The sequence below is a fragment of the Uloborus diversus genome, chromosome 1 (genome assembly GCF_026930045.1).
Source record: "Uloborus diversus isolate 005 chromosome 1, Udiv.v.3.1, whole genome shotgun sequence".
NCBI classification, from domain to species: domain Eukaryota; kingdom Metazoa; phylum Arthropoda; class Arachnida; order Araneae; family Uloboridae; genus Uloborus; species Uloborus diversus.
Window position 1 is genome coordinate 87,426,774 of NC_072731.1, and position 26,645 is coordinate 87,453,418.

Sequence of the window (26,645 nt, forward strand, 5' to 3'; positions counted from 1 at the left end):
AAAAATGCAAAACATGGCCACCAAAATCTCAGACAGGGTTCGTACGGGTCATGGAAATCCTGGAAAGTCATGGAAAAAAATTAACAGAATTTCAGACCTGGAAAAGTCATGGAAAATTGAAATTTTCATTGAAAGTCATGGAATTTTTTTTCAAGTCATGGAAAAATGTCCTGGACAAAGAGAAAGGAACAGTAGCTAAAGCAGCATTAGAAATCTTGAGTGATTTAACAGTATAGCACATAAAAGCTATTAAAAGTGGAAAACTGAACGTTTCAAAAATCAAATCTGAATTTTTAAATCTCATTGCATCCACTTCTGTCGCAGCCGCTTGCCATTTTTACTTTCTTCTATATCTAATATATAGAAGAAAGTATTGGATTCGTGCAAATTTTCGAATTTCGAATTTTGACGGATTCGAACGTTTTGAGGTGTGCTGAGTCCATTTCGACTATTTTTGGAAAATGTCTGTCTGTCTGTGTGTGTGTATGTATGTGTGTGTGTCACGTCTGTGTGTGACCAGTTTTTTGTGGCCGCTCTACAGCAAAAACTACCGCATGAAATTGACCGAAATTTGGTACACATATGTGCCCCTATGTGAACTTGTGCCCATTAGTTTTTGGCGCGAATTCCTCCAAGGGGGGTGGAGCAATGGGACGTTTTTTGAGTTACGCGTGCTTGCTATTCCTCAGGAAGTAACTGGCGGAATCAAACAAAATTTGGTCCATATGTTGCCCCTAACAGGAGCAGGTGCTGATTCAATTTTGGTGTCAATAGCTCAAACGGGGATTGAGTTATAGAACGTTTTTTATCGTCAATTGTGACTGCTGTATCTCAAGAAATAACGAATGGAATCAAACAAAAATTTTTTGACAAGTAGCCCTTAGTGGGTATAAGAGCTGATTTTATTTTGGTGTCAACAGCTAAAAGGGGGGTAGCGCAATCGCCCGTTCTTTTTTTCCATTGTGAGTGCCCTATCTCAAGAAGTAATGCTACGTTCTGGTTGAAATTTGGAATATATGTGAATCCATACGTAAACAAGCTTTGGTTCAATTTTGACTCCAATCGCTCCAAGAGGTGTTGATTTTTTTTTTTTTTTTTGCGAATAAAAATAGTTTTATTAATGCAACAATAAGAAAGATAAATCGTAATAGATTGTCGTCTGCGTATTTCTCGTGATTTTAATTGTATGGAAATGATCGGAAATATTATCTCAATGATTTAAAATTTTTAACTGTTGCCATCTTATGTTTGTTAATAAATAAAATATTTGTAATTAATTGAAGTAAGGCTTTTAAAGTAACTTTCAATTTTCGCTCTTTGTTTTGTTTTTACAATAATTCAGACATTGGGATGGTCGTCAAGTTTTTGCATGTGTAATTTTGTTTTTGTTAGGAATATTGCTTCCTCGTCAAGCATGAGGAGGGATCAGAAAAAGGAAAAATATAGAAGAAAGTTTCGTGATGGCCACAACATACTAGTTACTTTCTTCTATATCTAATATATAGAAGAAAGTATTGGATTCGTGCAAATTTTCGAATTTCGAATTTTGACGGATTCGAACGTTTTGAGGTGTGCTGAGTCCATTTCGACTATTTTTGGAAAATGTCTGTCTGTCTGTGTGTGTGTATGTATGTGTGTGTATATGTATGTGTGTATGTGTGTGTGTCACGTCTGTGTGTGACCAGTTTTTTGTGGCCGCTCTACAGCAAAAACTACCGCATGAAATCGAACGAAATTTGGTACACATATGTGCCCCTATGTGAACTTGTGCCCATTGGTTTTTGGCGCGAATTCCTACAAGGGGGGTGGAGCAATGGGACGTTTTTTGAGTTACGCGTGGTTGCTATTCCTCAGGAAGTAATTGGCGGAATCAAACAAAATTTGGTCCATATGTTGCCATTAACAGGAACAGGTGCTGATTCAATTTTGGTGTCAATAACTCAAACGGGAGTTGAGCTATAGAACGTTTTTTGTCGTCAATTGTGACTGCTGTATCTCAAGAAATAATGAACAGAATGAAAGAAAAATTTATCGGCAAGTAGTCCTTAGTGGGTATAAGAGCTGATTTTATTTTGGTGTCAACAGCTAAAAAGGGGGTAGCGCAATCGCCCGTTCTTTTTTTCCATTGTGAGTGCCCTATCTCAAGAAGTAATGCTACGTTGTGGTTGAAATTTGGAATATATGTGAATCCATATGTAAACAGGCTTTGGTTCAATTTTGACGCCAATCGCTCCAAGAGGTGTTGATTTTTTTTTTTTTTTGCGAATAAAAATAGCTTTATTAATGCAACAATAAGAAAGATAAATCGTAATAGATTGTCGTCTGCGTATTTCTCGTGATTTTAATTGTATGGAAATGATAGGAAATATTATCTCAATGATTTAAAATTTTTAACTGTTGCCATCTTGCGTTTGTTAACAAATAAAATATTTGTAATTAATTCAAGCAAGGCTTTTAAAATAACTTTCAATTTTCGCTCTTTGCTTTGCTCTTGCAATAATTCAGATATTGGGATGGTCGTCAAGGTTTTGCATGTGTAATTTTGTTTTTGTTGGGAATATTGCTTCCTTGTCAAGCATGGGGAGGGATCAGAAAAAAAAAAGAAAAATATAGAAGAAAGTTTCGTGATGGCCACAACATACTAGTTTGCGATGTGATTTTACTGCCTGGACATCACTTATTTTGAATTTTTTGTTATTTTCAACTCTTCTTATGTTTCATATTCTGTAGTAGCAAAATTTCACGTTCTTAGTTTCGCCACGCCCACTCAAAAAAAAAAGCAATTCAATTGCATGCAAGCTCGCTTCCATCACTCGTAAGGACTTTATTATTAAATTTATCAGAGTTTATCTTAATTTGTTGAATGTTTTAGAAAATAAAGATCTATAAGTCAGGCGATAGAATACAGAAAAAGAGGAATTCTAATGCTCTAAAACAGTAGTGCCCAACATACGGCACGCAAAACTAATCCATGCGACCCACTACTACGTTCAATGTCGGGAATTACAACTGTTCTGGAATTTCTGAACCTATTAATTTATATACATTTGAAAATATGCAAATTTGTAAACAAAACAAATATACTTTTGAAGCAGAAGATTGATTCATTACTGAATGTTTTTTTCAAAAAAGATCTAGTTTAGAAACATAAAGAACTAAACTATGTGGCTTTACTTTAAAGAACCCAAATACTGTCAAGTTACATGGATGATTAAAGGCACTGTTGACACTAAAAGGAAACTTTTGAAGCAAATTTATTAAAACTTAGTGATGACTCATTCAACCTTTGTCCCATTCAATATCATTCTGCCTGTTTTTAAAAAAAAAATAAGCATCACCATATTTGTTTCACTGCATTTTTACTTTACGAAAATTTATATGTTGAAGACAAATAAGAATAGTTTTTTAAGTGTGCACTTATATTTTTTCCATTACGAGTAAGTGCTTCAATGAGGCTGTGGCATTCATATAGACATTTTGCTAATGCCATTTCCAAATATTACCAAGTTTGAGATTAAATAGTGCTATTCTCTTCGTGTAACGAGGTCTTGGAAATTTTCATTGAAGTCATGAAAAAGTCTTGGAAAAGTCATGGATTTTTTTCATCCAAATAGAGTATGAACCCTGCTCAGATGACGGCATTAAATTTTTGAAAATCAGAAAACGCAGAACATAGAAACAAAACATGAATCGATGCAAATATATGTAATTACTATATCACAATCATCATTCCCAAACAGTTTAGTTTGAAGGTTCATCACAAGTCTGGTTATTGTAAAAGCACTTATTTTCTCAAGGCTTTAATTTTTTTACAATTTTCACAAGCCCATCGTAATCCAAAAATTTAAACCGTGCGAAAAAAAACATTTATTTTCACTTTCTGTTCTGTTTATATAAAATTCATGAAATTTTCTGCTTGCAAAATCTCTCATACCTTCATTTTCACGAAAGTTACAGCTTGCGAAAATAAGTGTTTTTACTGTATGCAGTTTGTTTCCATGTACCCCCATGTTTCCATTTATTCCAACTAACCGTAAATCTTTTTAAATACTATATTGAAATTTGAGCTGTGAATGAATGTTAAAATTAATTGACATTAAATAAGTACTAGTATTCTGCTTAGTTTTAAATTTTCAATGTTTATGTTTTCCCTTTTTGTGAGTTCTTTTTACTTCTTTTTCTTTGTGTAATACCTCTTTGGTATTTTGGTTTGTGTTATTCTTCTGTTGGGGGTAGTGTTTAGAAATAAACAATTTATCATATTTTATAGGGGGCAATTTGGACAATGAAGTTCTCATCTTGTGGACGTCTCTTGGTAATGTGTTACATATATAAATTCATAAATTTAGAATTTTGTTCCTCTTGTGCATATATTTTTATGATCCATTAGCATTTGTTATCAGATTGTAAGTTTAATATTGTTTATATTAGGAAAGCAGGCAAAATTCTCTTTATTTTGTGCCTTTGATCATTTTTTATGCCAAAACATTTTAATATAAAAGAAAAAAAAAATACCCTGTGCAGTCTTCATTTTTTTCAAAATGAGGTTGCTTTAAACTTAGAGGGGAAATTTTTCTGGGTTTAATCTAAAATTCTGGATTTTTCAAATTGACAAAGCTGAGAATTCTTTATTAATTGCCATAATTTGTTTATGCATAGAAATTATCAAAGGTGCAGTTTAATGTCTTAAATAATGCAGCATAAAATATATTATTTCCTGTCCTGTCAGAACCCAGCTTGACTTGAAGACACTGAGCACAAACTCTTATTGCCCCCCCCCCCTTTAGTCACACACTAAACATTGAAAGAAAGCAATTTTTATACTTGTATTTCACTGTAACTAGGCCGATTTTGATCACATACATACATTATAATGTATGATCTCATCAAATTTTGCCTAAAAGTTTTAGTGAATTGAAAAAAGGCTGTGGTTTTAAATGAAAATTATAAAGTGTATGTTATACAGTGGTAGACTTAATTATAACACACCTATCTAATTTGACAGATAGTGAAGGAAAATATTCAGAGCTTAAAAATGTTTCATCAAATACACAAAAAATATCAATTTATTCTGTTGTCATATATAATTATTTTACAATAATGATATTTTCACACAGTTTAATGAAAACACTTAAAAACATAATGGACAGAATTATGAGACACGAACCTTTTTTACGAAATACAGTGGTCAACACAATCAGGGTTGTTAAAAAACAAAAAAACTTTTTTTTTTGTTTAAATCAGGTTTTTTGGTTTGAACACTACAGTAGACTCCCGATTATCCGCGAGCGGTTTATCCACGGGGCGGATTATCTGCGAATCAATCAACAATCACGAACATGTATTTTCGCAGTAAAAAGCGAATACCAGTGGCTGTTTTTTTTTTTTTTTTATTTTTAAAATTGTACATTTACACTCAGTTGTTTTTGCTTGATTGATTGATTTGATTTAATTTTATTATTATTATTTTTTTTTTTTTTTTTGTGCGTTCTTCATCGTACATACACTTGCTTGTTATTGATGTTAAGTTCGGTTGTGCAAAAATACAAAACATTTGTACTGTACTCTATATATATTTTCACTGTTTGCAGAAAGTGTCATGCATCAATACAGTTAAGAATTTGAGATAGGACAATTTTTACCTGATTTGTCCCCCATTTTAGTTTTTTTGCGGTTATCCGCGATTTTTATTATCCGCGGCACTTGTGCCACCCAATTCCGCGGATAATCGGGAGTTTACTGTATTTGTAAGAAAAGCAATCTTATTTTAGGAAAGTCATGAAGATTTTATGAATTAATTGTTGTGGAGTATTTAATATTCATATTTGTACCTAATTTCTTCGTAATTAATTAAATAATTAAGAGTAAAATCTTGTAATTTCATTTCCTCACAGGTAGAGATTTCTATAAGAAAATATTGTTTGAAAATCTGTAACTACTATAAAGTTCAATGTGTAAGTGGGCCTTGGTATAAATTATCAAATAAATAGTTCAGACATTATTAATTACAAATAACCAAGAATAAATTCTTGTAAATTGATTTCTTCATAATCATAGCTATCTACAATAAATTAAAAAATAAAAGCATATTTAAAATCACGTATTCTTAAACACAAAGTATTTTACGGTTATCGTCTGCATTAATTAACTGTTGGCGTCATAACAGAGTGCAGAAAATTTGCATATTGCACCTTATTTTTGCAAAAAAGCAAGTGTTTTAATTAAAATATTAGGATGTCTTATAATTTTGTCCAAGGTATTTAAAAAAATCTTTATTAAAATCTATAAAAATATCATTTCTGTAAAGTATTTACAACTGATAATAGGATAAATTTTATGTTTTTGACATATTTGATAAACTTTTTTAAGCTTTGGGTCTTTTTTTTTTCACTATTTGTCAAATTAGATAGGTGTCTTATAATTATATCCACCACTGTAATTGTATGCATTAAGTTAATACAGTCACTGAATAACAAAAAAAAAGTTTGAATCTGAGTACTTCCTTACATTTTTGGGGAAGATACACATTTTAGGTAACCGTCTCACAACCTCCTACTTTTTGAAAAAGATATGCATAAAACCGATTATTATTTATTTTTTTTTTAAAGAATGATTTAACAAGAGTTTATTGTATTACCATTTTTATTAATTTTTCTGACTTTTTCCTTTTGTTGCAAAAAATTGCATTTATATACTATTTCTGAACTCATTCAGCATACATGCACTTTACCGGCAGCTCCATTAGGCCATCCACTTGTTGCAGTTTCATATTTGTTTTGGACTCATCAGTCTGGAATAAATAATTGAGATGATGGCAGATGTCATCTCATTGAAGCCGAGAGTGCCAACAAAATGGTAGCTAATGTAAATCTAGCTCACCAGTAAGAGTTGGTATATTACTTGTAGTTATGTTTTAGCCCTGGCTTAAGAGAGTGATAACTTACTGCTTAATCACTCAGTATATTTTCTAGTTCTATTCATACTTAAAAGTAATTTTAATTTTAAAAAGTGTTTGGCTTATTAATCTGATAATAAGCCAGTTATAAATAAATGGCAGAATGGCTAGTTAGGGCCGATTAACAATTATTGGCGATTAATTCGTGCATCCCTAAACTGAATAGTAATTCTGGTTTTCTTTGAATAACTGTATCGATCTTTTCAGGCAACTGCTGGGCAAGACCACGACCTCCGTATTTGGGTACTCAAGGATGCATTTGAATATTTTAATGATATGAGGCAAAAATTCAACAAAGAAGGTTTGTTCTACTGATTTCATTATGTTTTAGATTTTTGTATATACAGTAGACCCTCGTTTTACGCGGTTTAAGGTTTGACACCTTTATTTTATTTTATGCGGATGAGTTTCGGTTTTATGTGGATGCGGCAATGCAAACAGATAAAATTTTCTCCTCTTTCAATATCCATACTCCTAAAAATTGAAGATTAAGGATAATCAACTGTATTTTGACGTGCTAATAATCGAGCTTGGGCTACTGGAGACATTTTATGTAATTCGTTCCAAAGCTCTTTCCAGAAGTAAAGTTACTAAACTCACACAGTTCAAAAACTCACTGGAAGGCTTTTGGGAGTGACGAAGGCAGCCAAAACCAACGAGGATACCGATGTTGGTGACACACAACCAAAAACGTTCTCATTGAAAATTTTGAGCCCCACACCTTGATTACTGCTAATAATTTCTGATTTGTTAGTGAAGGAAGATTCTACCATGGAAATGGTACAAGTGATAATAGATGCGTTAAGCGTTAATGCTCTGCAAAGATTTACAGAGAAAAATTCGTAATGGCTGCCAAAATACTATCATAGCCAGCTTATTTTTATAAACACAAAATTAATTTGGTTTTTTTTTATGCATGTTGTGCATATATATCAATATAAGTACACATTAAACATATAAAAAATTAGTCATCACTAGAATGAAATATTTTTTGTATCTATGGAACCTAACCCCTATTTTAACACTATTATTAAGTCTCAATTTATGCGGTTTTGATTTACCCAGCATTTCCGTGGAATTTAACCCCGCGTAAAACGAGGGTCTACTTTATTTGAAAAGTATTTTAGTGGTATTATGTTCTTTTTGGTATTTTTCTGTTTTTCTGAGATTTGATTCTAGTAGTTTTCATCCTTTCCTTTCATTGGGGCTCTTTTCCCTCCCAGTTTCTTTATGATGTTTGTTAACATTGTGTTGATTGGAAATCAGTATATAATTGCCATTGATTCATGGCATATTTATATCTTTGACTCTTCTTTACTCATATGCTAATTTCAGAAATTTCTTTCGCAACTCGAGTTTTGCTTTTAACAAATTTGAATTTTCTCTTGGGAGGGGACTTTTTTGCATGTTTAACTAATGTATTTTTTTATCAGAGAAAGTTGGAATCTTCATCCTGGGTGTAGTTTACATAACATTTGCCCATTCAAAGGTAATTATGCTAGCATTAACAGTGATGAGTTCAATTTGTACTAGAAGCTAACATTTATTTACAGACTTTCCTTTCTAAAATATTTTCTTTCAAATAGAGATTTTAGGCGCATGTCCTTCCAGTATAAAAGGCAAAGCCTAAATAGTTGTTAATCTATACATATAAAAATCAATGTCCTGAGATAACATATCTATACATATAATAAAATAAGATGTTTGTGTGTGTGTGTGTGGCGCGCTTCTCGGGAAAACGGTAAGGCCTAGAAAGATGAAATTTGGTATACCGGTGCTATTTTTTCCGAAGATGTGCACCTCGGGCTTCGATTTTTGATATTTTAATTAGAAAAAAGTTATTTAATGTTTTATGTGTTTTTTTACACTTTTTAGTACGTTTTACCTCACAGACCCCGAACCAATCGCATCACACAAATATTTTTTGTACTATAGTGTAGGAAATTTAATTTTAAATATGATGAATGAAAGAATTTTGAAGATAGAGCAGTTTTTGTATTTTTTATGAATTTTTGAAAAAACCTTTAATTTGCATTTTTCCAGGGTTTTATGTTTTTCTGATATCATCCTACGAGAAGTATCAAAGCCTCATTTCTAAAATTTAAGTTGGTAATAGTTAAAACATTTCGCCCTCTTCAAAAGAAAAAAATTCTTAAAAACACGCAATAGTTTTTTTTTTTTTTTTTACAATTCTTTTAATGCTGAACACATCATGTCTTTTCGAGCATCGGTCGAAGAAAGCGTTCTTCAATCTTTTATGCCTGTGATGTCACTACTTGGATTTCGATTCGATATTTACCATAGAATCTTAATCGCAAGCATTAATCTTTTTTTTTTTACTATATAGCTTACTTCTACATTTTATGACGTGATGACCACGTGTTTTTCTGGCAGCGCTTGCTTTTTTTCTTTTCTTATTTTGTTTTATTTAGGGATTGCACAGGGGTCGAAGTGGTCCTGTATATCCTATATTTCCTATATTTTCAAAAAAAGTATGAAAATCGTCCTATATTTCCTATATTTTTGGAAAATGTCCTATATTTCCTATATTCCTGTTTTTTTATCCAATTTATTTCTTAAAACAACAGTAAATAAACTATCTGACTTCGGATTTTTCGTCGAAAGTACGCGTGCAAACGAGTTTCAAATTAAAAAACACAACTCACTAAATCCTGCAACAGGCATCTTCTCTCATTGGTCACAGCAATATGACGTCACTGTAGTGGGTGCAGTTTCGAGAACGAATTCTGAAGTCGGTTTTAGAATTTTGCGTTTGGCAACAGCAGTTTGTTTTGTTTTCCAGTGTGGTTTTTTTGATTTTGTTTTCGTGTTTTTTTTTTTTTTTTTGGTTTTTGTTTTCGCGAGTATATTTTTGTGTTCAGTGCATTTTCTGATCGGAATGTTATAATAGTCTTTTTGCAATCTTTTCTTTTTGTGGAATTTTATAGAACAAAATATATGTATGTTTGTGCTACAAAGCATTGGTTATTTCCTGTTAGTTCTCAACACAAAGACGGTTTTTATTTATTTATATAAGCTATGTTTGTGACACTTCTATCCCTGCAAAAATTGTGAGTTGCTGTGTTAATTATCAATAAATTTCCCTTTGTTCTTTTTCTTTTTTTTGTCTACAAAGTACACTTTTTTCAAAAATTATTCTTTTAACTACAGGAAAGTCATTTCAGGTGTAAGTTATAATTTTGTTTGAAGGTTTTTTTTAAAACAAAATCATTGATAAGAATAAATAAATAATATGTATGTATTATTTCTTTTTTCATAGCGAAACTATTCATATAATGTGTCCTATATTTGTCCTATATTTTTTGTGGAAAATGTCCTATATGTGACAAGTCGATCACTTCTACCCCTGATTGCATTTATTTCTCCCCCCCCCCCTCCCCAAGCTGGACCTTTTGCTGTATCTATATTACGTTACATTTCATAGTTGTGCGCATTTAATTCAATAAAAACAGCGAGATTTTTTTATCTTTGTCAAACGCTACGTTTTGCACACTACGGGGAATTTGAGCTTTTTTTTTTGCTCTACTTAAATAAAAAAAAGTGTTTTTTTGAGTGATCTTTGTTTTTATTAGGAAATGGGCGGGGGGGGGGGGTTTAAAATAAATAGAGATGCATAAGAAAATTTAGAGATAGATCGTAAAGGTAAATAGCAGCCGTAAAAATGTGAATTGCTCAAAAAAAAGATAGAGATGGATTTATTAATACTGCTGCCAAAATTATTTAAACAGCCGCCGAAGGCGGCAAATGTGAAGTAAAAAAGTAAATGACAAGTTAGCCTAACAGCCGCCGTAGGTGGTTGCTTGCACAGAAAGGCGAATGGCGTAAGAAGGCTAACAGCTGGTTGCCGAAGGCGGCTAGTATATATATATAGTATAAAAATCTCCTGTCACAGTGTTAGTAATTGAACTCCTTTGAAACAGCTCAACCAATTTTTTATGAAATTTTTTATGTGCATTTGTTAGGTATGAGAATAGGACATAAAGTATATTTCATATCGCTAGGTAATTAGAAAGTCCCTTTTTAGAATTATTTTCATGACGCTCCGGCAAAATATCGGAACATGGCTCCACTAGATTGCGTTTCGAAAACTCTCAATGATTTTAAATGTTATTTATTGTCATTTTCTATTTGAAACAAATAAAGTGTTTGAAACTAATTTAAGCAAAGCTTTTGCAATGGTTTTCAATTTCGCTCTTTGATTCTTTACTGTCATGTGACGGTGTTTGTGTTTGAACTCCTCCGAAACGGCTCGGCCATTTTTTATGAAATTTTTTATGTGTATTTGGCAGGTTTGAATAGGTCCTAATGTATAAATCATATCAATAGCTACTTGGTGTGTCTCTATCTAGAATTTTTTTGGCTACCAAGTGTCAAAATGACGCGACGCTTTGGCAACACATTGTGAAAACTCTCAAAGATTTAAAATTGTTATTTGTTGCCATCTGCTATTTATTAACAAATAAAATGTTTGAATAATTTAAGCAAGGCTTTTGCAATAATTTTCAATTTCGCTCTTTGATTCTTTTGCAGGGGTACTTTGATCATTGGAAAATTCGTGATTAAAGAATGGAAGGGTGAGCTTTTGGGGTGAAGGTATTTTTTGATTCCCAATTTTGAAAAAGAAAGTGTCAAAAAAAAAAAAATACTGGATAGGGACATTCCGATTAGACGTCTGGCAGTTTCGACGAGTCAAGGTACATTTTTTTGGGGTAGGGGAGGGGGGATGCACCATGTGAAACTTCTTGCCAAAATATGATCTAATGATGACATAGCATTATCTGTTGCATCATTTGGCATTGCAGTAACTTTACTGGATGGATGCAGAACAGCTCATTCAGCATTTAAGCTGCCACTGAATATTCAAAATAGCCCAGACGCAGTGTACATCAAAAGGTAACGAGGCACTCTGTTACTCTCTTAATGTGATTTCAGACAAACATTTCCTACATTCTACATTAAAATCTCCTCTTCACTGTATCGTATGTGTAAAAGGTCCATCAATTGCTACAAGATCCATTTGCTGACAAATTGTCGTTCCCATTGTCAGATATCGACAAATGAAAATTTGCTGTCGATGAAAATTTTGAATGCATAAAATTGCTCACTAATTTCAGCACCATCATTGATTTGAGAAAATGTTCTCGTTGCCAGCGATGTACGCACACAATACATGCATCATGCTTGGCTGGCAGAAAGAGCCATATTAGCAAAAAATGTGGAGGTTGACGATTTATAAACTTCGAGATACGATCTGACGACTAGGTATCGTAAAAATTGATCGATACAGTTTGCGATTCTGAAAGAGCTGTAGATTATCCAACAAAGTTTTTGAATCCTAGAAATAGTTTATGTGACAGAACAAGGTCTCCTGGTCAGCTAGTATACATGTATATATCAACGTACAGCCAATACTGCTGATACCTCAGACTTTAAATTTGGCAGGCATGTCCACATGATTACGAAAGTATCCACTATGAAAGGATTTTTTGTAATATCAATTAGTTTGGAAGAAATTAATTAAAACCCCTTAATTTCTGCAAAATTTAATTATAATTGAAATTTAAATCCCTTATTTTCAAGGCTTTCCTCCATTCAAATCATTATTCAGTACTTCATCTCAACATTAGGTCGACAGCAAATTTTAAAATTTATATTGTTTTTGTTTCTCACGTGACTCTTGGAGGCTTTTCTCAAGTCAAATAACAATGTTTCTGGCTTTCACTTTTTCAAAACTGGAAATGAAGTTTTTAAGAACATCATCACAGATAAAATACATAAAGCATTTAAGTTTTATTTCTCATCGTAAAAGTAAATGATAACATATATATATACTAGCATTCCTGTACCCCGTATTGCTCTGGTAAAGAAAATCAATACTTTAAAAGGATTGTTAGTGACAGTAAAGGATCGGTTAAGGTTAAGGACAAGGACATATATAAGGAGTCCAGGGGCCCCTGGACGCTCCCAAAATTAGAAAAAATGTAGGTAATATGTAACTATTGTAGGGGATTTTCGTAACTGGGTGAAGTAAGCACTGTTATCCCCTGCCAATTCCATTACCCGAGCAATGCCAGGTACAAGAATGCTAGTCAAAATATGAGAATAACTTTTTTTTACATTTAACGTTTTTTTTTTTTCCCCCATCCCAGGTTATTCTCATTCTTTTCCTACCTACTTGTCAATAAAAATTGCTCCATTCCTCCACTTGTCAATAAAAATGCTTTGTACGAGGACCTTGGCTTTCCATTTTTCATTCAGTGTTTGTTTTGATGCTTTTGGTTCATTTCTTTTTTGTTGTCTTTCAAAATTATCTTGAAGTTCATTCTTTTCCAAAGAATTTTATTCATTTTGAAATTAGTTTTATGTCTCCTTTGGTAAGTTTTCTTCTGTTAAAGATGTCTGACATCCCTCTCACGCCCCTACCCCAGCCCCCCCCCCCCTCTCTTTTTTTTACATTTTGTAAACTATAACAGATGTTTGGTGCTGTTAAACCTGTTGAGGGCCATTCCGCGGAAAATGGCCATTTTATCCCGCACATGCCGCCACATATATTTCATTAAAAATAATACTTAAAAGTATTGATGAAAAAATTTTTTCTGCTTAACAAATTACAAACTTATGTGTGATTTCGTAAGCAAAAAATTTCATCATTACTTTTTATAATTATTACTTTGCAACAAAATATATGTACAGTCGAGTCCCGACTTACGCAAGGGATGTGTTCCAAGACACCTCGTGTAAGTCGAAATTTCGCTTTGTGGAAAAATATATGCATACAAATTTTTTAAAGCATACCAAATACTTTTAGACACTTGTAAAAACCCCTCAAACTGCTCTAAAGCATTCCTTAACCATACACTAGTTTCTTGCATGAAAAAACTGAACTTTTAATGTATTTAAAAAAATTAAAAAAACTGTTATTCAACATGAAATACTTAAGGTGCACAAAATGAATGACCAATGGGAATGAAAGACATAAATAAAACAACATGGTAAGTACAGCAGGTAGTAAAATTTAAATGATGCACTATAATAGTACAGTAGATACAGTAACAATATTTAAGAGCTAAAAAATTTAGATAGTGATGATTTATGCTTCATGATCAGATCATTTTATTCTTATCTGATACATTTTTAAATACGGTGACTTCGCCTTTTCTTTTATAACGTTTTAATTTGTGGCAACATCTCCTCTTCCTGATCTCTTTTTTTAATCCACAATACAAGAGCAGCTTCCATTTTCGTAATATTTACTTTGCTAGACTGCTCTGCAAGCTTCAACATTGAAACTAATTTCTGAACTTTTAACGATATCTTTTTGTTTTGACTTTTAATTGTACGTATGGAAGATTCACCCATACTTATTGTCGTGCTACCGTCGACGTTTTGTAGTTGATCAAGCATATCGAAAATCTTAGTCTTTTCTAAAATATTTTATCAGAAACTTTCTCCTTTTTCCCCATCTTCACAAACTTTAGATGAAGGTGACACTAAGGTGCCATTATATTTCATCAACTTTTATATTTAGAATGAAAAAATAAGTAAAGGAAAAGAGCTTTGTGGTTTTTTGATGCATTAGACTAGTTAGGTGTGGAAACTTTGGCTGTCAGTGATGCTTAAAGAGATGTAATAATGTTCATGAACTCAATATTTAGTAGCCAGTAACGAAGCTGATACTTCTTTCCAAAAATTCGTGTTGTGGGGGAAAAATTCACGTTGGCTCTAAAATTCGTTAGTTCGAGAAAAATTTGTGTTATAGCCATTTCGCGTAAGTCGAATCGCATTGTCACGGGAGTCGACTGTACCTTCATCTGCGGGACAAAGTGTTGACTTTTTCCTGGAATAGCCCTAAAGGTTCTTGTGGCATAAAACTCAAGAGAACCCAATCAACTATCTTAAGAGCACAATGTGAATATCTAGTGGTGGAAATAATGTTGGCTCCTTGTTCATTTTTTTTTTCAATAAATTAATAGTTTTGCTTTCTGCCATCTTTCATTCATTGATAAACTTTTCTTAATCATTTTGAGTGAAAAAAGATGAAATGCTTCATTTATTTTGAAGCTGATTTTCCTCATTAAATCCCTTCCTTCAGTAAAAAAATATGACAAAATGTTGTTATAAACAAGTGAAATATAAATCTTGTAACTCCTTAAAAATGTATCTCCTTAATGATTTAATGTGGGTTTTTTTTCCAGCTCAGTAATATTTATTTACTTGTTTTAAGTATTTTCTTTTGCTGTATTCATTTTTACAAAACAGATTAAATAATACAATATTTTATCATTGCATTACATTTTTTTCCTGCAGGTAAAACTTCACCCATTCCATGTCAACCAGATGTTTGCCTAGATAATGAAGATATAGCCGTGAGTTTTTAATATATTGTTGTAATACTTGTTAATAAAAATGTTTTGTATTTATGTAAACATAATGATCTGGTACAGCCTGTCAAGAAATCAGATTCTCATCAGACTGAGATGTACTCCATTGCTTTGGCCACAATACACGAGAGGTACCCTGATCAGGATTGGTTTAGGTTTATATACTCACGGATCGGCCACTCCTTCAGCTGGTAGAGCAAGTGCCAGTGCCTACTCCAAACATTTTAGTCTTCAGGAGCCTCTCGACACTTGGGCGGATAACTTCGATGGAGAAATGAACGCAATTTTTATGGCCATCAGATCTATTGGAGAACCAGCTATCAGATCTATTGGAGAACCAGCTGAACAAAATATTGTTCTCTTTGTTGATTCTCAGGCTGCGATTCAGACCATTACTGATTACAATCTATATCCTTCAGAACTTGAGCTTGAGTCTAAAAAATCCATTGACTCTCTTTTGCGTTCCGGAAGAGAGGTGGTCTTCCAGTGGATCCCAGGCCATTGTGGCATCTATGGAAAAGAACGAGCGGACATCTTAGCTAAAGAGGCTGCGTCCCTGCATCCACCTTCTCGCCCGGTTCCACTTAGAAACGCTAAGCGACTTCTCGCGAGCAAAATCCAACATGCTACAGTCTCTGCCCTGAGAAACAAAGCTGACGGAAAGCCCTGGGCTTGCCTTCTGGATGATGAACAACGTATGCGCCTTTCTCTCCTTCCCAGAGCCCTGGGAGTTGCCTCTTTCCGAACCATTACTGGACATGACTATCTACAGGCCCATTTACATAAAATCAACCTGGCAGATTCACCTCTCTGTGTGCTCTGTGAGGGGACTTTTCCAATGACAGGGGAGCATCTTTATAGTTGCTCCTCTTTTCATGATATTCATATTTGTGATGACTTCCAGACCCTAACACCCTTCGAAGCCACTTCATTGTTATACTGGACAGCAAGACACCTTATGTTTGAAAGAACGATGGTGGGCGTAATTCAAAAAATAAAATAAATAAAAATAAAAATAATAAATAAATAAATAAAAAATGCAAACATAATAATCGTATAGATTATTCTTATTGTGAATGAGATATCTAGCAATGCATTGAATATAGTTGATTGAGGATTCAAGGCAAATTATTTAGGTATTTACACAGTGTGTATTTTTTTTTTTTTTTCTAAGTCTGATAGGGATGTGCCTATTATCTAATTGGCTGATTACCATATAATACACTGTTGATAATTGGGCAATTACTGATCATGATTTTTATTTTTAAAAACATTTACTACTAGCAATAAAATTGCAGTAATGTGCATTGGGTTTCAAAAGAGCCCGTCTCCAAAATAAAACTAACTTTGAGTAGAAGATTATAGTAGATGAGCTTTGTATGTTTTATCTGAGAATAAATTTTATTTGGGGGGATTTTAATCCCAAAGCTCACATCTTCGCATTTATAAAAATATTCCTCGGAACTCTCAAGCACATGTTTGTAATTTTATTGTTATTTTTCTTACATTGATTTTCTTCATGTCTTTCATTCACAAAGTTAATCATTTTAATTCTTACCAGGAAACCACATGATCAAGGAAATTCAAAAAAAAATCAAAACTGGTAGCATTTGGAAGAGCATCTTAAAATGTTTGTGGTACAACAATTATGTGCGCTCGTGACCAAGTTATCGAAATATGAGGTCTTAATGTTTGCCGAAATTTTAAGTAAGGTCGCCAAACTTAGCGAATTTCGTTCAGAAATGGAATGTACAGCGCAAATTCAACATCTGCATCTGACAAGTCATCTCATTGCCATTTTTGGTCATTTGGGGACAAAGTGTGTGGAAGATGTTTTAAGTAAATTCTTCACTCAGGGGTAGCTATTGGGGGGGGGGGATCATGGTACGGACTGTTTACATGTACTTGCAAAAGTAGTATGGTTAGGGGTGGGAACGCTGTCACCGAAACAGTTTTTCCTTTTTTGATTGTAGTTTGATTAAAAGATAACATGTAAAAGTTATTCCAGTTATTCATTAATTTTTAAAAAGGAATAAATAACATGCAATATGCTCTGCATTTACGTTATAGCCACGTTTAGCTGTAGTGTCAGGTTTTGATTGGACGGCAGGGGTTGTTATAACGAACGTCGACTATATTAAGTCTTTAAACCGCGGATTAAAATGAATACAAATAGACGGCTGTAGCCAGGAGTGAATGATTATCGGGTTTTATATGCTAAAGGAAACGTTAACTGAATCTTTACTATGCCTCTTTGATGAAAGAAAGCTAAATTTGAGCAAATTTTAGAGTTTGAATGGGGCAGAATCCAGTGGCGCCGACTCCATGGGGCTTGAGGGGGCCCGAGCCCCCTGAAAAATATTTTGAGGGGGCAGAGCCCCCCCCCCCCCCAATAAATCAAGAAAATTATAAGTTACATTATGCTTTCTAAACTCATAAATTTATATTATATATTATGAAAGGATTCCGGGCTGTTGTGCCGTGGTCTGAGTGTATATTCTCCAAACGTTTCGGCTGCATCTGCGGCAGCCATCCTCAGTGGTTCCGAGTTCGTAACTTCCAGGGAAGACACTTCTTGGCAACTGATGCAAGTGTCGAAGTGCTGTCAACATTTATAGGGCATGGGTCCTCTTGGTTCTGGACTGGGATTGGCTGGTGAACGTCTGTCTTCATCGCTTCCTGATTGGAGCTTAGGCTCTCCTTTTCCTGCTCGGGGATTGGCTGCTGAGGATTCAGCTGAAGGTCCGTCCTTGTTTCTGATTGGCTGGAGGTTCTTGTTGTTTTGATCCTTTTCAGTATCTTCCCATACTGGGTAATTAGGTATGAATGATTCTTCCGTACATATGATTACAAGTCAAGAAAAGGAAATCCGTAAAAATTCACCGAGTAGTGTCTTGCAAAAATTTATGAAAATGGAAACTGCTCATGTATTGTGTACGAATATCATAAATTGATCGACTGTACAGTACAACTAAAGATGCATTTGCAATTCTTACTATATACTGTGTCTACCGTATACCGGTTTATTTTTTCTTTCTTTCCCATTAATCATTGATTTTGTACATCGTAGCAGTATTTTATGTTGAATAAAACGTTTTTTTTAAATACAAGTAAACATTCAGTTCTTTATGTAAGAGACAGTAATGTACAGTTAGTTAAGAGATGGTTTTTAACAGTTTGAGGGGGTGTTTACAAGTGTCTAAAATAATTGGGTACGTTTATAAAAAATTTTACACATACCCTTTTCCACAACGCGAAAATTTGATCTATGCGAGAGGTCTTGGAATGCATCCCTCGCGTAAGACGGGAGTTGACTGTACTACAAGGCAATATACATTGAGGTTTGTAAAATGGTGCAATTTTGCATTATTGGGCGATTTACATCAACTAAACGCACACAGGTCATTGCAGTTGAACAAGAGTGCTTGCTTTTATTAAACAGAGGTGAAAGAGAAGAGAACATTTTGAAAAATCAACCGAGTTTTTCAAAAATGACCTAGACATTGAGAGACTGCGTTTACACTTGAATATGTTAGCTGATATCACTAATGTAAATACAACTGGTCTTAAAAAGCATGCGTAAATTAAATTTCCTTTTTACAAAAATACTGTGTGTGCTTGTATTTATTTCTTCCGTTTTTCGAAGCCAAAAAATATGTGTCGGGCTTGTCGAGTTTTCGTGGTTCTAATGTTGATTATATGATTTTAAAAAAACTTTAAAACTCACTATTTTTCATCTCAAATTTAGAAAATTTCCTGCGGCATGCCCCCTTTCCCCCGATATTTTTAAGTCGGCGTCTCTGCCAGCGCCCTTTAATGCAAGTCAAGCGCCCTACCTTTTCCATGCCTAGCTACGGCACTGCATGACTCCCCATAAAATAGAACAAAAAAATGTCTCTTAGTGACATGATCTAGTTGAACCAGAAAAATTTGTATACCAATTTTTGGATTGTTTTACTTTGAAAATGCCATGCCACATACTGTTTGTTTTTTAAATTATACACACCAGAAAATATGTAAATTGGCATTTTCAAGGCACAAAAATCGACCTTTATTTGGGGGGGGACCTCCATGGGATTACATAACCCCCTAAACCCCCCCCCCCCAATGATTTTTGCAAGTCGGCGCCCCTGGCAGAATCGTCAACCTTCGTGAAGCTGGATTGTCTTATCATGCAGTAGCCGCTCGTGGCCAGCGTAACAGCAGCACAATCATGCATGTTTGGAAGTAGTGGACAGACGAGTGTCGGACAGCTCGAAAATCCGGGAGTTTACCCCGAAGTGTGACGTCAGCTCCCAATGACAGATACCTGGTGCATATGGCGCTGACAGACTACACAGCTTCTTCTAGACGATTGGCAGCACAGTGGTCAACAGCTACAGATGTTTCATTGTGTGCTTCATCAATTCGGAGATGTCTGCTGCAGCGTGGGCTGTGCGCAAGGATTCTGTTGTATAATATATTCAGACATGATTGGTCTTGCCATTTAAACAACCCTCTATTGTCATCATAAATATATACGTATCAATTTTCTCATTGTTTGTCTCACTGTCCGGTAGATGGCGCCATGAGTGGGCATCAACTGTGTTTCTTCTGTGGGATATAAGAAGATCACAGAGGGTTTGTGTGGTATTTGGTGTGTGGCTGTCTCGTAACATGGTGCTCATGTCCGAATAGTGTGTGTTATTTAGAATATTCACCTTACAGGTATGAAGTTAAATGTTCATCCTGTTTTGCAACGTACATTGTAATTTCTTTAACTTACCAACTATTTTAGACTTTTAAATAAAAGCTTTTTATAGCAGAAGTATCTTTCCTTGTAATGTGTAATATTCACTCTGCTTAGTGTTAGACAGTATTAGAATATGTCAAATATCTTCGCTAATGGCGTTTGATATTCTGTACATAACAGATTCCTTTATACAGGATTCCTCTCACGCAAAACCCTTGCCGCCTGCAATGGGCCAATGTGCATAGGAGCTGGCGTGCTGATTGGCAGCAGGTCATCTTTTCTGACGAATCCCGCTTCAATTTGTGGCACCATAATGGCCAAATTCGTGTCAGGCCCTATGCCGGTGAACGGCACATTCCTGGGTGCATTATTGGACGCCACAGTAGACGAACACCCGGAGTTATGGTCTTTGGTGCCATAGCATGTCGTGGACAATCACCAATTGCGGGCAATTTGAACAGTACCCGATACATAAAGTTTTACAGCCCCAAGCTATTACTTTCCTGCAAGAATTGCCAGGCGCTGTATTCCAGCAGGATAATGCCTGTCCACATGTCGCCAGGACTCAAATCCTACCTTGATTCGCAGCAGGTACAGCTTCTTCCTTGGCCTGCATATTCCCCAGATATGTCACCGATTGAACATGTGTGGGATTTCGATGGGCGGCGTCTCGCTGGTGATCCTCGTCCTGTTGCTTCGACAGACAAACTTTGGTTGAGCATACGAACAATATGGAATATTCTTCTGCCGACAGATATTCAAACTTTGTTTCACTCCATGTTGAGTCATGTAGCAGATCTTATTGCGGCGTGTGGTGGCCACACAAAATACTAATTTCTATCTCTTTTTATTGTTTGTTTGGTTTGAAAATGTAATCATTTATTTGTACCATTACCACTCAACTGTGCATTAAATTTCTTTCACCTATGATGCTTCCTTCATGGTGTTGCAATTTTCACAAACAGGAGTGTATTTACAGTAATTCACCCATATTTTTACAAAATACAACATATTTCATTAATAAGAGTTAACACTTAACACACTTGAAATGTATTATCACGAATGAAATTCTAAAATTTACGTTAAATTTCATTGTAAAGTTGTTGTTCCTCTGAATAAAGCTTTCTACTTCCACTTCATAGACTTGATGGCGATTCTTTAATTTAACCCACACAAGTAAAGTGTTAAAGTAAAACATCTTTGACATGGTTTGCAGATGACCCAAAATGGAAATGAGATGCCTTGTAAGATGCAGATGATGAAATAGAGCAGTGTTTTGAATTTCTTGCCAAGTCTTCAAATTTAGCGACTTTTCTTGAGATTTCGGAAGACTTCAAGACCCCATATCTCGAAAACGAGAGGACGAGGGCACACAGTTCATGGGTCAGAAATATGTCTAAATATGCTCTTTTGAATGCGACCATTTTGAACTTTTTTCATGATTACTGAAGTCGTGCAGTTTCTTGGTTAGCAGTAACAACTGTTACTCAAGATTCATAAGTATATATCAGTCTTTCTGTGCTCATCCGTCATTTTTTTTGTTTTTTTTTTAAGGTTTTAAGGAGAAGAAAAACAAGCTTATACGCTTTATATATATTCTCAAAAAAATATATGCCCAGAGGCCTCTAAATTTGAAATTTCACCTATTTATCAGCTTTGTTTATTTATTTCTTCTCTCCCAATGATAGAAATACCCACTCAAACTAATCATCACTCAAACTAATCCCATTCAAACTAGTCACTTATCACCAATGGGATGAAATGTGTAAATAACAGTTACAGTAGACTTCCGATTATCCGCGAGCGGTTTATCCGCGGGGCGGATTATCCGCGAATCAATCAACAATCACGAACATGTATTTTCGCAGTAAAAAGCGAATACGAGTGGCTGTTTTTTTTTTTTTTTTGAAAAATTGCAAATTTACACTAAGTTGTTTTTGCTTGATTGATTGATTTGATTTAATTTTATTATTATTTTTTTTTTTTTTTGTGTTCTTCATCGTACATACACTTGTTTGTTATTGATGTTAAGTTCGGTTGTGCAAAAATACAAAACATTTGTACTGTCCTCTATATATATTTTCACTGTTTGCGGAAAGTGTTATGCATCAATACAGTTAAAAATTTGAGATAGGACAATTTTTACCTGATTTGTCCCCCATTTTAGTCTTTTTGCGGTTATCCGCGATTTTTATTATCCGCGGCACTTGTGCCACCCAATTCCGCGGATAATCGGGAGTTTACTGTATAAGGGGAAAGGGCATTTGAAAAACTTCATGGAATATAAATTTAAAATGCTTATTTAACTGCATAAAATCAGAAGCTAAAAGCTGTTTCAAACAGTTTTAGGCTAACAAGTTGTCTACTAAACATACAAACTCAACCTAAAAAACCTACTGTGTATAAAAATGTTCACGGCACAACTTGTTCATGGCACAAAACAATCCAATAACTAATTAACCTTACCTAGTCAGCATGATTTTTTTTTCCGGCAATAACCAATTAAAAATCCTTGTTTCTCATGCAAGGAAAGCAAATAAATTGAAATATTTAGACATAAGGGTAGATAGTAGATAATTGTTTTGGAATAAGAGTACATGTTCTGAGGCTTGAAACTGCCCCAACGAGTGCAGCATTTTTTCTAACTAGCTATTACTTTTGCCTCAAGCAGTAAACATAAAAGGTAATATGTAGATGGCTGATAGCACTGAACAAACACAGATATGCTCTTATTTCTTCTTCAGTGAATGCTACAAACACATGTGCAAAAATTCTCAAACATGACATTAAATTAGGCAAAAATTTAGAAAGGTAAAAATGTAGTTCACCCACATTTTTTTTGCTCAGTTTCACAATAACATTGTTGATTACTAAATTATGCCTACACAACACTTTGTGTTGTTTGTAGATTTTCAGTGAATCAATTCTGTAAATCATTATCTCACAAAACTGATGAACAGTTATATTTTGCAATATCTCATGATTTTGTTTTTATTTGCTCATTTAGGAGGACAGTGAGGACAATAAAGGTCCATTTGTCTCCAAACCCTTTTGCAGGTACAAAGGGCACACAGCTGAATTGCTTGATGTATCGTGGTCAAAGGTAACGACATTTAATGTAGTCAAATCTGTGCCAGTGAAATGTATCATTAAATTGAGGAAATTGTTAAATCCGGTATCGTTAAATTGAAGTTATACTGCAGGGTTCGTACTAGTGATGAGCATAATCGAGTTCTCATAATCGAATCACTCAATTATTCGAGATCATTCGAGAACTCAATTACCACGAGATCTCAATTATCGTATCTCGAGCTCTCGATTATCACTTCTCTAGTTCTCAATTATCACTTTTCAAGTTCCTGAGCGATCAACTGCTTGAGTTCTAGCTTTGAACTTCACGAGATGTTGAGTTCTCGAGATGTCAATCACTCGAGTAGTGTATTTTTCGACCGATTTGATAATCGAATGAACCTCTCAGTATAGTTGACTTCTGACAGAAGTGCCCACCTAGAGAGGGAGGGGCTCATGGCGCAGACTGCGGCATTGACATTTTTAGGGGGGTGTTCTAAGGGGTATTTATCTCATTTTTGGGGTACTCTGCGATATTGTGGGGGGTGCGCCCTTGACCTCAGGGGCTATTTCTCTTATTGTCCTTTGGCAACAGGTTAAATATTTATTTCAGTTCTCGCTCAACAATAGGTTAAAATAAATATTAATCATTTGGGAGATATAACCATCTAATGTTTAAATTAATTAACAAAAAGGTTTCCGATTGGATCCATCACGCTTCGAAGCCATGCTTGCCACAACTTAATTACACACAGAAAATTTGATCAAAATTGGTTCAGCCATTTAAAAGCCTTATGGTGACAAACATCTGCACAGAAGAATTTTATTATTAAGATTTTAAAATTGTCCCACACAACTATGTCATGCTTTTAAAAGTTTTGTTCTATGTTTTTAAAGTATGTTATTTTTTCAGAACTACTTTATACTGTCTTCATCTATGGATAAAACAGTAAGATTGTGGCATATTTCTCGGAAGGAGTGCCTTTGCTGTTTCCAACACATTGATTTTGTTACTGCTATTGCTTTTCATCCTAGAGTGAGTATTCCTTGTGTTTGGGGGGGGGGGGTCCTCTAGCCTGCTTTCTTGAGAGAAGAAAATACAATATCCAGTATGAAAGTAAATTTAGCAAAACATTATAAACAGGGGTGCCCACCTAGGGGGTTATGGCGCAGACGGTGTTGAAATTTTTAAGGGGGTTATTAGGGATATTTTTCACTTTTTTGGTGGGTTCTTCACAATATTTAGGGGGTGTGCCCTTGTTCTTATGGGGGCACCCCTGTTATAAATAACATTATGTTATACATTTTCAAAAAGTTCTGTTTCTATACTCGATTGCAAGCTTACTTGACTATGGAGAAATGAGCTGCGGCCAAGCAAAGGAAATAGTTCCTAGCGCTTTGTCCAATATCCGGGGGGAAATTACGCTCTTTGCTTTAGAAATCGAATTAGTTAGTTAAACCTCCACATACGTTACATTTTTTTATCACAATTTCTGTCAATCGTTTAATATTTTCAATTTTACCAGCGAAGCAGCATGGAGTGTTTTATCCACTAGAATCAAACGCGCCAGCCAATGACAGCTGATAGACAGGTGGCGAACTCATCTTATTCGCTAGTAAGTGTGACGTTTTATCTGTTAACTCGTTTTTTCTTTCGCCCGTTGTGATATCATAGTCAACATAAGTTGCAAGCAAGTATAGTATAACAGTGTTCTGTTTCTTTGAGGAGCAAACATGGTGAAAACTGTGAAACTTTGCCTTTGTGGATGTCACAGTGAGATTTATAGCTGCCTTTTTTTTTCCTTTATTTTTTATTATTTATTTATTTATTTATTTTTTATGTAATATGATCTAGGAATGCGCCGATTGATTAGCCACTTGCTGATCAATAGTTACTTGACCCTTAGTTATACCTTCACCCCAGCTTTTTAAAATATACAACATCTGTTTTCTTCTTTCAGTTATTTTTTTTTCCTACTAACTATACATATGATGTACATTTTATAACTTATTCTTTAAACCATTAATTTTTTATTTAATAAAAAAAATTATTAAGAAATATCATTTGATTAAAAAAAATTATTCGTTGAAGTAAATTTATTTATTTATTTATTTATTTATTTTTTTTTTTTTTTTTTTTGAGTAAATATACATATGTTTGCAAAGTTGCAACATTTTTCATGTGTCGATACTTTTTCTTTTAGCATAGTGTTTTAGATACTCATAAATTAAAAAAATTTAAAAATGACTTGTTCACAGAAATAAAAAAACAGAAAAATACTTTTAATATTTAAAAATTGAGACCAATTTAATATCCAAGTAGTAATTTTGTTAATTTTGAAAACAATCAGCTAGGGTAATTTGCCAGTAGTTGACCATTTAGTGTAAATTTCTACAAGTTCTATTTAATTTCACAGGAAAAAATACTGGAAAAAAATTTCAAATTTTTCTATGCATTTATAAAAATATCAGGATCAACAGTTACTAATCATTTTTCTGTTCTACTTACTATTTTTCAAGCTATTTCGAATAGAAGTTAAAAAAAAAATTAATTTGAATTTTTGGCATCTTGAATTCAAATTATGTTTTTCGCAATCACGAGCGTGTGTGTTTGTGTAGGCGCATGTGTCCGGGTGCGTGGGTGCGTAAGTGTATGTATGCATGTGTGTGAGTGAGTGTTGTGTACGTGCGTGTGTAGGTGTTCGTGTGTGTGTGTGTCTGTGTAGGCATTCGTGTGTGTGTGTGTCTGTGTAGGCATTCGTGTGTGTGTGTAGGCGTTCGTGTGTGTGTAGGCATTCGTGTGTGTGGGACATGGACACCGCCCAGCATAAGTGGATTTCGGGGGACAGTGCTCAGGACCAGCCGCGCCGCCGCCGGTGGACGGTGGTGCTGCAGGCCTGGTCCAAGCTGAAAAAGGCTCGGACGCCAAAAACGGTCAAGTGAGAACAATAAGCAATCGTGATTGCTCAAAAAAAAGATTTCGCCAGTAGTTGACCACTCACTTCCAGTAGTTGATCACTTTTTAAAAACTGTAAAATCTGAAATCTACACTGTTGAAATCAGACCAGATTCATCCCTGTATGTACTTATGTTCCCTTAAAGGTCACCCCTGATTGGTTGTTATGTGGATGACGTCATCACAGATGTCACGTGACTTTGATGATGGTTACACGAGAGTGATGTCTAATAGGTTAAAATGTTGTGAAAACTTCATGACATTTGGCACCAAAACTAAGTCACCAAAAAATGGTGGCAACTTTATATTATATCTTCAATTTTTTGCTTTGCCGATAGACTACAAACTCATATGATGTCATTGATATGTGAGACGCATGGGTGCAAGACCTTCCGTCTCAGAAGGGATTTCCGTATTGACAAAATTTCCTAGACGGAGGTCGGGACAGAAAGAAATTCAATGACTTTCTTTTAGTTTTTAATGAATAATGAAAAAGTGAGTTTGAAAAATATGCTTTAATATTACTGGTCC

The 26,645-nt window shown here is 34.5% G+C and overlaps 1 protein-coding gene across 3 annotated transcripts in view; it reads left to right on the forward strand.

Annotated features, from left to right (window-relative positions):
- The window catches only part of LOC129230962 (WD repeat-containing protein 44-like), an 86,672-nt gene that overhangs the window by 33,268 nt on the left and 26,759 nt on the right, over positions 1-26,645 (forward strand). For all 3 annotated transcript variants that reach the window (XM_054865222.1, XM_054865209.1, XM_054865214.1), the window contains exons 12-16: positions 4,271-4,315; positions 7,163-7,256; positions 15,284-15,342; positions 23,097-23,192; positions 24,072-24,194. In XM_054865222.1, the coding sequence (XP_054721197.1) occupies positions 4,271-4,315; positions 7,163-7,256; positions 15,284-15,342; positions 23,097-23,192; positions 24,072-24,194 (417 nt within the window). The remainder of the gene's footprint in view (positions 1-4,270; positions 4,316-7,162; positions 7,257-15,283; positions 15,343-23,096; positions 23,193-24,071; positions 24,195-26,645) is intronic.